This window comes from Podarcis raffonei, chromosome 6, assembly GCF_027172205.1.
Source record: "Podarcis raffonei isolate rPodRaf1 chromosome 6, rPodRaf1.pri, whole genome shotgun sequence".
NCBI lineage: Eukaryota > Metazoa > Chordata > Lepidosauria > Squamata > Lacertidae > Podarcis > Podarcis raffonei.
The window spans coordinates 7,167,620-7,180,280 of NC_070607.1; the positions used below are offsets into that span (position 1 = coordinate 7,167,620).

The following is a 12,661-nucleotide window of genomic DNA, read 5'->3' on the forward strand; positions in this document are numbered from 1 at the left end:
ATTACAGCTGAAAACCTCTTAAATTCCATCCAACATCACTCTAACATTCATTAATTTTACAATATTTCTGTAGATAATCCTTAAATTTCTTCCAATCTTCTTCCGCCGACTCTTCTCCCTGGTCACGGATTCTGCCAGTCATTTCTGCCAATCCCTTGTAATTGATCATCTTCAACTGTCATTCTTCCAGAGTGGGCAATTCCTGTGTCTTCCAGTACTTTGCAATAAGTATTCTTGCTGCTGTTGTAGCATACATAAAAAAAAATCTGTCCTTCTTTGGCACCTGTTGGCCGACTATGCCCAGAAGAAAGGCCTCTGGTTTCTTCAGGAAGGTATATTTAAATACCTTTTTCATTTCATTATATATCATTTCCCAGAAAGCCTTCATCCTTGGGCACGTCCACCAAAGGTGAAAGAATGTACCTTCACTTTCCTTACATTTCCAGCATTTATTATCGGGCAAGTGATAAATTTTTGCCAGCTTGACTGGGGTCATATACCACCTGTATATCATTTTCATGATATTCTCTCTTAAGGCATTACATGCCGTAAATTTCATACCTGTGGTCCACAACTGTTCCCAGTCAGCAAACATAATGTTATATCCTACATCTTGTGCCCATTTAATCATGGCTGATTTAACCGTCTCATCCTGAGTATTCCATTTCAGCAGCAAGTTATACATCTTTGACAAAATCTTAGTTTTAGGTTCTAACAGTTCTGTTTCCAATTTTGATTTTTCCACCTGGAAGCCGATTTTCTTATCCAAATTATATGCCTCCATTATCTGATAATAATGAAGCCAGTCTCGCACTTTGTTCTTTAGTTTCTCAAAACTCTGCAATTTCAATCTATGACCTTCTTGTTCCAAAATTTCCCAATATTTTGGCCATTTGGCCTCCATATTGAGCTTTTTCTGTGCTTTCGCTTCCATCGGTGACAACTACCTTGGGGTTTTATTTTCCAATAAGTCCTTATATCTAATCCAAACATTAAACAACGCTCTCCTGACCATGTGATTTTTGAATGCTTTATGTGCTTTAACCTTGTCATACCACAAATATGCATGCCACCCAAATACATTGTTAAAACCTTCTAAATCTAGAATGTCTGTATTCTCAAGAAGCAGCCAGTCTTTCAGCCAGCAAAATGCTGCTGATTCATAGTAATGTTTAAGGTCTGGCAGGGCAAATCCACCTCTTTCCTTTGCATCAGTTAGTATTTTAAATTTTATTCTGGGCTTCTTGCCCTGCCATACAAATCAAGAAATATCTTTCTGCCACTTCTTGAAACAGTCCATCTTGTCCACAATTTGCAATGTTTGAAATAAAAACAACATTCTAGCCAATACATTCATCTTTATAGCTGCGATTCGGCCCAACAAGGAAAGCTTCAAATTTGACCAAATTTCTAAATCTTTTTTCACTTCCGTCCAACATTTTTCATAGTTATCTTTAAACAAGTTCCCATTTTTTTGCTGTCATATTAATCCCCAAATATTTCACCTTCTTAACCACATTCAAACCTGTTTCATTCTGGAACCTCTCTCTTTCAATCAGTGTTAGATTTTTCTCTAACACCTTCATTTTTGCCTTATTCAGTTTAAATCCTGCCATCTGACCAAACTCTTGAATTAGTTCCAAAACCCTTTTAGTACTAGATTCTGGCTCCTGTAACGTTAAGACTAAGTCATCTGCAAAAGCTCTCAATTTGTACTGTTTGGGTCCGACCTGTATACCTTTAACCTTCTAATCATGTTCAGCAGGACCTCCAGGACCAATATAAAAAGCAATGGGGAAATTGGGCACCCCTGTCGTGTCCCTTTTTCAATCTTGAATTCTTCCGTGACCACGTTATTTACAATTAATTTGGCCTTTTGTTCAGAATATATTGCACCTTTACCATTCTCAAAACCTTGACCCACCCCCATACCCTGTAAGTTCTTTTTCATAAAACTCCAAGAGATGTTGTCAAAAGCTTTCTCCGCATCCACAAATATCAAAACTGCTTTAGTGTTTATATTCACTTCTAACTTTTCCAAAATGTCAATTATGTTCCTCAAATTGTCCGATAGATGTCATCCCGGAAGAAAGCCCGCTTGATCCTTATGGATCTCCTCCATCAATACTTTTTTCAGTCTCTTAGCCAAAATGTCAGCAAAAATTTTGTAATCCACATTTAATAAGGATATGGGACGGTAGTTCTTAAGTTGAGTCTTTTCAGTCTCTGTTTTCGGTATTAGTGTAATATAAGCCTCCTTCCACGACTCTGGTGCCCTTTTCCCTTCCAAAATTTCATTGCAGACTTCCTTCAGAGGTTGTAATAACCACTCTTTCAAAGATCTATAATATCTGGAGGTCAGCCCATCCGGTCCTGGAGACTTGCCTAGTTGCATATTTTGGATGGCACCTTCTATCTCCTGGTCAGATATTTTACAGTTCAACATTAGTTTGCTTTCTTGTGAAATTTTTTGTAATCCATTTGTTTTCAAAAAACAGTCAATGTCCATTTCATTCTGTGGCCCTTGTGCATATAGTTGTTTGAAGTACTTCTGGAAACAATTCCTAATCTCATTTGGGTTATGTATGTCTTTCCCTTCTACTTCCAAGTTTGTGATGGTATTTAATTTTTGTCTTTTTTTCAATTGCCAAGCCAATAGCTTCCCACATTTATTCGCTGATTCAAATGTCTTCTGTTTCATTTGTTTAATTTTCCATTCTATTTCCTGATTCATCAATTCCATGTATTGTACTTGATAAAGTTTTATTTCTCTCAAAATCTCCGGAGACTTTGGCTTTACTCTCAGTTTTTTCTCCCCTTCTTTTATTTTCTCTAAAATTTTGTCTTTTTTCTCATTTTGACTTCTCTTCTTTATTGAATTCTGTTGTATCAGAAACCCTCTCATCACCGCTTTACTTGCATCCCAGATTACTCTTTTTTCAACATCTGTTAACATATTTATTTCAAAATAATTTCTCAAAGTTTTTTGGGCCTTCTTATATACTTCTTCATCTCTAAATAAGGTGTCATTCATCCTCCATCTGAAGGTGCCGGTTGATGTTTGCTTCATCTCCATCTTTACAGCATTATGGTCAGAGCAAGTTTTAGGGCAGATTTCCACTTTCTTTATCTTTGGTGCCATTCCTCTAGTAATCCAAATTTGGTCAATTCTAGTCCATGTCATCTTAGCCTCAGAGAAGAAAGTTCCCTCTCTCCCCAGGGGGTTCTTAATTCTCCAAATGTCAATCAAGTCCATATTGTCAGTTAGTTCAAAGAAAGTTTTTGGTAGTCTACCATCTTTGGTGACTACCTGTTTCTGTGCCTTGTCCATATTAGTAGATATGACTCCATTCATGTCCCCCATCAGGATTATATTATAGTCCATATAGTCCAAAAGGATCTCATTCAACTTCTTAAAAAATTCGGATTTCCCCTCGTTCGGTGCATACACCCCTACAATCAGAAATTTCTCTCCTTGAAGTTGAATTTCAATTGCCAAATATCTTCCTTGTTCATCTTTAAAAATTAATTTCGGTAGTAGTTTCTCTTTCGCATATATCACCACTCCTCTCTTTTTAACCTTGTCAGACGAAATAAACTCTTGTCCCAATCTTTTATTGATAAGTATTTTCCTGTGTAGCCTCATTACATGTGTTTCCTGTAAACATATCAAGTCCAGTCGTTCTTTTCTTAATATATGAAAAACACCTTTTCTCTTTCGAGGGGAATTAAGTCCATTACAATTCCAACTTAGAAGTTGCAAAGCCATGATCAGTTACTTGATTTTACCTCCAACTGCTCCAAGTTGTTCTTCTTCTTCTGTAGGTGGTTTATCTTTCCCTGGGCCCAGAAGTCCAAATGATAGATTTGCTATGTCTAAGATTCCTTTTCCTGATGCAGTTGGGTCCTCAGCAGATTCCACTTCCTTCTGTAGATCCTCCTCGTGGTCTTTCAAAAACTTGTCTTTATCATTCACTGTCCTTATTCTTATTTTCCTTCATCTGTATTTAAAAGATAGGCCTTGGGGGAATTCCCACCTGAAGAGTATTTTATTTTTTCTCAAAAGAGCCACCAGATCTCTGTAGTAGGGTCTTACATCCAAGATATGTTTGGGTATGTCCTTGAAGATCTCTACAAATGCGTCTTCAATTTCCAAAGTTCTTTGGTAGTGCAAATTCAGAATTTTGTCTCTTTCTTCTTTTGTTCTTAAAGCGATCAAGCAATCTCTTGCTTTATTCTTTCTTTGTCTTCTGCCAAGTCTAAAAGCACTCACTATCTTGAATTCCTCTTTTCCCAAGTCCTGTTGCCAAAAATCTGTAAATTCCTTTGTAAGGAAGTCTGCCAGGTTGTCTTTCTCACTTTCAGGTACTGCTCTAATTCTTAAATTTCTCTAACCCTTTCCTTGTAATTCTATCATAGACAGTGTCAAATCATGGTCTTCTAATTTCTTATATACCGGTGGTATCTTTTCTTGGACAGCAGATGCAATTTCCTTAGCTTCCTCTGCTATCCTTCGAGTTGAGGCCGATTCCTCTAGTAACTTTTCAATGGACTGTGTGTTAGAATTCACCTTCTTTCCCAATTCATTTATACTTGTAGTGTTCAAGTCGATTTTTGCTGAGGCCTCAACTACTTGTTTATTTGTCTCTGCAACCTGTTTATTTGTCTCTGCAACCTGTTTAGCTAAATTTTCCAAAGATGCATTAATTTTGCCAAGTGCCTGAGCCAATAACTCTTCAGATGACATAGCTTTTGGTTTTACTTGCGAAGCAGCAGCTCCTACTGTACCTGCTGCTCCGGATGTCAAGGCCCTTCTCTGATGTGTAATATCAGTCTTGTATTGTCTGCCGGACCTAGTAATTCTTTCCTGAGCCGACTCTATCTTCCCTTTCCCATCTGCCATAACACTCTCATGTACAGTCCAAGGTCAATCTCACGCCTGGTAGATTTGTTTTGACGAGGAATTTTCCACAGCTTGGTTACTTAGTGGCTTAGTTGTTATTGCAACATAGTCTCCTCTAGGGGGACACACTTCCAACTTCACTTTGCAACTTTTAAAACAAATATAGTCCTTATATGTCCCCAATACCCTTAAAAGCCACAAATTCAGTGTCCTTAAAAGTTACTTTTTAGTCAGAAACAGTTCCAGAAACACTGTATCTTTCACAGAGTTGTATCAGAAATCTTTACCTTTAACGTGCTGGCAATTCTTCCCAGTTAGGCTTTCCCTATCATAGGCAGTCCGTTCCCAGATTTCAGAGGCAGCAGATGTAACTTTACTTCCCTCCTTCCTTGCAGGTAAATACAAATTTCTCCCCTCCGCTCCTGCAGGCAGGGGGGGATCGCTTTTTTGGTGCTGGATTTTAAACCTTTAAAGAGACGTCTTTCAAAGTTACAGCTTTACAGTCTCTTTGCTTTGATCTGTTTACAAGCTGGAAAGGTAGACTTCCTGTTTTTACCTTTCCCGTTTCGGTGCCGAATTTTTTTTTAAATTTTTTCCCTCCAATTAATTCACTTAATCCTACTCACGAGTAGTTGCTTTAGAGTCCAATTGCCCAGGAAGAAATCAGCGCTCTCCGACTATGGCCGTGCGGCTTCACTCTACGGAAGCGGTAGACGACTCTCAGCTCCGCGCCGCTCACCCCCGTTCCATTCCGCAGCCTTTAAAAAGGCTCCTTCGCAGTCGGGGGGGGCACAAATGGAGCCCGCTGAGTCTCCAAGTTCACAGGCTTCACTGCCTGTGATTTCTTCGGGTCCCCGCTTCGCTGGAGCGGCAAGACCCTGTCCCGTGGAGCCGATTCCCTCCGGAGCTCAGAGGGAATCCGCCATTTGTCGCTGGCGCTGACCGGAAGTCGAGCTAAGCCACCCACTGGATCAAGGCAACTTTAACTTTAGCAAGGGCTTTAGTAAAATATAAAATCTAATTAGTATACTCACTCGAAGACAGACTTTCTAGCAACAAAAACTTTTCCGTGTTCTGGAGGTGCTCTTAATTCCCTGTGAAAAGAACAAATATTCAGCAACAAATCAACATATCAACTCTGCTTCAGGCTCAGCCAAGAACCAACATACTTGCTTTTGAAGCCACCGTCTTTCTTTGAGCACATGGCTGAGAAGGCAGGGGGCGAAAACTCAAGCTGCACAGACTTTGCAATCAAGCCATTTATGAATTCTGTAAAGTGGCTGTCGATCTGCTGCATGAAAGCTGGCTTCATTTGCTGATAAAATGTGGAGGGAGGAAGGAATAAAAAAGAGAACACCTTAAGTATACAGTGGTACCTCGGGTTACATACGCTTCAGGTTACACACTCCGCTAACCCAGAAATAGTGCTTCAGGTTAAGAATTTTGCTTCAGGATAAGAACAGAAATCGGGCTCCAGCGGCGCAGCAGCAGCAGGAGGCCCCATTAGCTAAAGTGGTGCCTCAGGTTAAGAACAGTTTCAGGTTAAGAACAGACCTCCGGAACGAATTAAGTACTTAACCTGAGGTACCACTGTAATTGATAAGTATTGCCTGGAATTTGCTAGCTAAAACGGCATGTTACTCTTTCCCTTCAAATGCAAGGCTGACTTCCTAACACCATGCTAACAACAAATCATGAACGTGTCTTATTTCCTGACAACTGACAACATATTCTTGGACCCCAGTCAAAGTCACGGCCAGTGGGGACAATGGTCAGTGCTGATGGGATTTCCTAGTCCAGCAACATCTGGTTCCCCATTCCTGGTTTAAGCCACCTATCAGCAGCTCCCCAAGAATGAGGAAGCAAAGTCGCCAACTGCAGAGCCTTTCTAAGAAAACCATAGTTAGCCTAGCTGCCTCCCATCTTGCTTACACTCAACATATCTGACAGAAATCTGACCAGAAAACTGACTTGTTCTGCAGGGGCTTTTTGTTTTGTTTTTGTTTTACTAGTCAAATACCAACCATATGCAAAACACATTCTATTAGTCTATTAAATTTAAGGAAAGCTGAGAAGTCCAAGAACAGGATATAAGAAGGCACCATGGTCACCCACAAAATGCTCAGTTCTGGTTAACTCCGCACCATACACACACAGATTCTTTAAAAATGAACAGCTAACAGTTTAATGAAGTTGCTTCAGAGGTGGAGTCCTGGCCAGCAGAACCCAAGAAAAAGGTCTCTCACAACTATTCCCATTGGAGGGAAGAATGTCTAAAGAAATTAAACGAGGAAACACATTTCACTTAGGATTTCCCACGCATTTTTAGAAGTTTAGCACTAAGATTGCTTTGATGTGGCATTTTATTTGGGCGGCAGGGGCAAGGGCAGCAACAGCAGAGAGGAATACTCTTGTACTTCCAGAGTTATTAAAAAACAGAAGCTGGATGGCTAAAATTAAGCAAGAAGAGCAAACAAGTGTGATAGGAAGTTTTCGGGCTGCTTTGCTTAGCGCAGGGTGTTCAGAAAGCACATGGTGTTTTGTTTGTTTGTTTACAAATTAAAGGGCTGATTGATCTGCCATTGCCAAGCTCCACACAGTCAACAAAGAATGATACCAAGAGGGAGTGAAAAATAAAAAAGAGAAAGAACCAAGAGAAGGGAAAGCAAGCTACAGGGTTTCTGCTGCACAGGGCAAACAGCACCTGAGCAACAACAGAGTTCTTGCTTTCCATGTAGCCCTGGGAATTTGCCTGGGGAAAGAGGTCACCTGCTGTTATCCATTCACATATTGCAGACACACCCCAAAAAGAAAGGATTGTGTGCACTTTGCGGCTCCTTTTCCCTGAGGCAGTTGACATGCTGGCAAGATCTGTTGGGCTTCACTGCTGCCCCACCTGAAACTAGGAAGATGTATCCTGTTCTCTATCTGCTCACTACCAGGAAAAAGCTGGTAGGTGGATAAGCCGATTCCCAGGGAAGCTTCTCCACCATCTTCCCACTAATTAATTCCTGATAAGTTCAAAGACTCAAAAGGATACCCAGCAATAGTTCCAGAGCCACCTGTGAACCCTCCCTACAGTCCAAAGCAGTAGCATGCAGGAACAGCCTAACCCCACAGCCTTCCAGTCCCAGTTTACAAAAACATGGATATGCAGCTCTTGTGGCTCTAGCTGCACTAAATATGAGCAGCAATGCTTTGGCTAGTGATGGATAGCCAGTCTGTGAGACTTTCTTCTTCTTAAAATAAAAGACTTTTATTTTTCACATACAACAGCAAATATCTGAGAACTTATCTGCTTTCTCATGCACTCACAATTCTCTTTTGTCCTGCTTTTTCTTTTAATGCAATTAAACACACATTTTCTCTCAATATTTCTAAATGCATTTTGATATGCTTTCTTAGCGAAGAGCTGGAATATTTGAGAAAGGTGGAAGTGGGTGAATGGTTTAAGTTTCAATCTGGCCAGGAGGTGCAGATCAGGTTGTTATTGTTGGCATCCATCTGTCTCAAGAGACAATGGAGTGTACCTCCGGGGATCAAACCAAATCAGGTTATTCATACTGGAATTCACAAAGAATGAATTCCTTAAGCATCTCACTTGCTAACAGACTAGAGGAGGAAAGCAGCCCAGGCGCCACCTGTGCCCTACAACAGCAGCTGAAGGTTTCTACGGCATCAGAGAAAAGCATGAACATTTGAAGGGTTGGGGATAATAAAAGTACAAAGGACTGTAATGGTTCAAATAAAAAAAATGTCAGAAGCCCTAATTTTGATTTTCTGAGGAAGCATGATTAGATAGTTCTCCAGTTTATAAGAGCTCACAGGAAAGTGAGCATCGTTTATAATTTTTGCATTTGAGGAAATCTTTCAGCAGTCCCAGTTTCAGTGACTCCCAATTTACAGGATTTAGGATTTCTAACAGGCCCATACTATGCATAGATCCATCACAGATGGGAGTTTGTTTTTTTTGCTATCTAGGGATTCCTCCTTGTCAACTCATATTAACTACAATTCAGATAAGTTTACCTCAGCCTCCACCAAAAGCTGCATCTTTCGAGTGACCAAATGGTCAACATCAACATGACCTAAGAGGGGAAAAAACAAATTGTTGCTGTATTTTCAATGATAAATACAATAAATAAATAAATAAATAAAGTTGTCCGCAAGTATGAAAGGCAAAACAGGAAAAGTATGCAAACTGGAAATTTAAAGTATTTTAATATCAGTGCTGCAAATAAGTCCACAAAAGTTACTAGCCTTAAAACTTTCACTTATTCCCCTGCCCAGATGTACCTGTATTAGTTGTCCGCTACCGACCAAAAGGAAAAACAACCTATTCCAATTTCCAAGGCTTCGCTTCCTAGAGTGCATTAAAACCATAGTTAATTGGGGCAGATCATTTAAACTTATCTACCCAAATACTTCCTGCCAACCTAGCAGTTCGAAAGCAGTCAAAGTGCAAGTAGATAAATAGGTACCGCTCTGGCGGGAAGGTACACGCCGTTTCTGTGCGCTGCTCTGGTTCGCCAGAAGTGGCTTAGTCATGCTGGCCACATGACCTGGAAGCTGTACGCCGGCTCCCTCGGCCAATAAAGTGAGATGAGCGCCGCAACCCCAGAATCGGCCACGACTGGACCTAATGGTCAGGGGTCCCTTTACCCAAATACTAAAAAAAAGGAGGTGCTGGGAGAAGGATTCTAGCTTGGCCACCTGCCGGACATCTGTAGGATTCAACCGTCCATGCACCGCTTGCCCCCTGCACCCTCAAGTGGTACAGCCCAGGCACCAGTTCACTAGCCAAGTGAGAGCAAGACGGCAGAGACGGTGCACACAAGACATTCAACTGTGACAAAACAAGTGTACAATGCATAGAAATAAGTTTTTCTGAAAACAAAAACAAATATGTTTCTGCAGAATTGCAGTTAGATGGTTCTTCTTGAAATTCCTCTCATTAAACAAGCATTCAGCAATTGTATTTGGGCATATCTTGAACAAAATTCCAGCCAAACTAGGGAAGGAACATTCATATTAATAAATGAAAAATAAAAATGCTTTTTATTGATGAAATCCCCTTTAGCTTGGTTTTGCTGAGCTCTAAGTAAGTGTGTAGGAATGTGCCAGGAATGCCTGAGGTTCTGCTTAAACCACCAGCTTGATAAGTGAAGAACTTGCTATGTGAAATTTTGAGCTTGCTATATTGCTGGAAACTAGGATGATAACTTGGGCAATGCTTGCTTAAGCAATGTATGACAAAATAAGGAGTATCAAAGCTCAGCTGCCTACAAGTTGATCACGCAAGAGCATGTTGATCACAATGTGCATCCCTCAGGAGTTGGCATGATGGGTGTCTTATGACATAAAGGTCACGTATACCAGAATGCTATACTTGGAGGTATTGAATCTTTCTGTGTTCTGTGAAACTATAACTGTTTCCTTTCACATGTTTGGGTGTGGTCTGAGCTTCTTGCTCCCCACAATAAACTGTTTTCTCCTCCAAGTGTGGGACCCCAATCATCAAACAGTAAATATCAAGTAAACAATAAAAATACACTAGATCGCTAAACTCTGGCTGGATGTAGACACATCAGAGAAGCGTTTTAGTTTAAAGCCTTGTAAATTTAAAAGAGGTAGAGAGAACCAGGACTCCATGTTGTCATCTGGTGGCAAAATGTTACATTCCACATACAACACATACAAATTGCTTTTTCTCTATCAGTCTAACTGAGTCCTCTGATAGCATGCCCTTTTGAAAAATCAAAAACACAATCCCCGGAACATACTGTACTTAAAGTAAAAGGTAAATGTACCCCTGCCTGTACGGGCCAGTCTTGACAGACTCTAGGGTTGTGCGCCCATCTCACTCAAGAGGCCGGGGGCCAGCGCTGTCTGGAGACACTTCCGGGTCACGTGGCCAGCTTGACATCGCTGCTCTGGCGAGCCAGAGCCGCACACGGAAACGCCATTTACCTTCCCACTAGTAAGTGGTCCCTATTTATCTACTTGCACCCGGGGGTGCTTTCGAACTGCTAGGTTGGCAGGAGCTGGGATTGAGCAACGGGAGCGCAACCCGCCGCGGGGATTCAAACCGCCAACCTTTCGATCGGCAAGCCCTAGGCACTGAGGCTTTTACCCACAGCGCCACCCGCGCCACCCGCCACTGTACTTACCGGTTGTTAAATCCCTGGTTATGGCATCACAAGATTCATTAAATACAGATTGCTTAGGATGAAAGGATGGGCTTGGTTACTGCTCATTACACCACCTGTCATTGCTATCATATCAGGCTATGCTTTGCTTTCAAAAGGTGATTTCAGAACCACAAACCACAGTGATGAGTTTTGCAAACCAAAGGTTCCTACAGGTTCATACTGGGCTGTTTGAAAACTGTCTCATTTTGTTCATAAACTTCCAGATTTTGGAGGTTCAAAGGGTAGCACTGAGTTCTTTGAATGCCCTTCCTTTCCAATGCCAACCATCTCCTAAATCAGGAAGCGATTTGCATTGGAATCCCTTGCTAAAACAAAGCAGGGTGTTTTCATGCAAAGCCCTTCCTGAATCCTGAAATGGCCTTGCAAGCCACATTGGACCCCTAATGGGCAAAGCTTATTCTACAGGCTGAAAAGATAGAGGCGGTTTTGCCCTCCCAGACTTTAAATTATATTATGAAGCTGCATGCTTGGTATGGATTAGGGACTGGATGAAGTTGGAAAAGCAAGAAGCATTAGAACTGGAAGGACATGCCAATAGATTTGGTTGGTACGCATATATAAGGTATGGGAAAGGGAAAGTACATAAAAGTTTTTATAAGCACATAATTAGGAAATCACTAATGAGAGTATGGGAGAGATATAAAGATTTATTAGAACAGAAGACTCTTTGGTGGCTTTCACCACACGAAGCTTTACTGCTTAAACCACTTGGAAAGAAAGGAAAGTGGCTTACGTATGCTGACTTGTTAAAGGATCGAGAAGGAAAATGGAAATTAAGAGATCATTTTCAGAGTTGGTTACATTATTGGCAACTACACGAGATATACAGAGAAGATAACAAGAAAGGATTCAGTTATACGACATCTAGATTTCAGAAGGAAGTTGTGGAAGGGAAAGTAAAGTTGCTGAAAGGCACATATAGTATTCTGCTAGAATGGGAAACAAGAGATGAGGAGGTGAAATCAGTCATGATTAAATGGGCACAAGATATAGGCCATAACATAATGTTTGAAGATTGGGAAAGATTGTGGAAAATTGATTTAAAATTTACAGACTGTTCTTTACTGAAAGAAAGCTACAGTGGTACCTCGGGTTACATACGCTTCAGGTTACATACGCTTCAGGTTACAGACTCCGCTAACCCAGAAATAGTACATCAGGTTAAGAACTTTGCTTCAGGATGAGAACAGAAAGCGTGCTCCGGCGGCGCAGCAGCAGCAGGAGGCCCCATTAGCTAAAGTGGTGCTTCAGGTTAAGAACAGTTTCAAGTTAAGAACAGTCCTCCAGTACGAATTAGGTACTTAACCCGAGATACCACTGTATATGAAAATGATGTATAGATGGTATATAACACCAGTACAGATAGCTAGAATGTACAAAACTGGCTCAAATATATGTTGGAAATGTAAGAAAAAACAAGGGACTTTTTATCATATGTGGTAGGATTGTAGTGAATTTTTTAAAAAAAATGGGAAATGATATACAATGAATTGAAGAAAATGTTCCAATTAACATTTGTAAAAAAGCCTGAAGCATTTTTGTTAGG

At 40.7% G+C, this 12,661-nt stretch overlaps 1 protein-coding gene across 1 annotated transcript in view; it reads right to left on the bottom strand.

Moving 5' to 3' along the window:
- The window catches only part of LOC128415290 (sterol O-acyltransferase 1-like), a 47,122-nt gene that overhangs the window by 27,448 nt on the left and 7,013 nt on the right, over positions 1-12,661 (bottom strand). The window contains exons 3-5 of the mRNA XM_053391336.1: positions 8,933-8,991; positions 6,073-6,218; positions 5,938-5,997 (exon numbers count right to left, since the gene is read on the bottom strand). Of these exons, the coding sequence (XP_053247311.1) occupies positions 5,938-5,997; positions 6,073-6,218; positions 8,933-8,991 (265 nt within the window). The remainder of the gene's footprint in view (positions 1-5,937; positions 5,998-6,072; positions 6,219-8,932; positions 8,992-12,661) is intronic.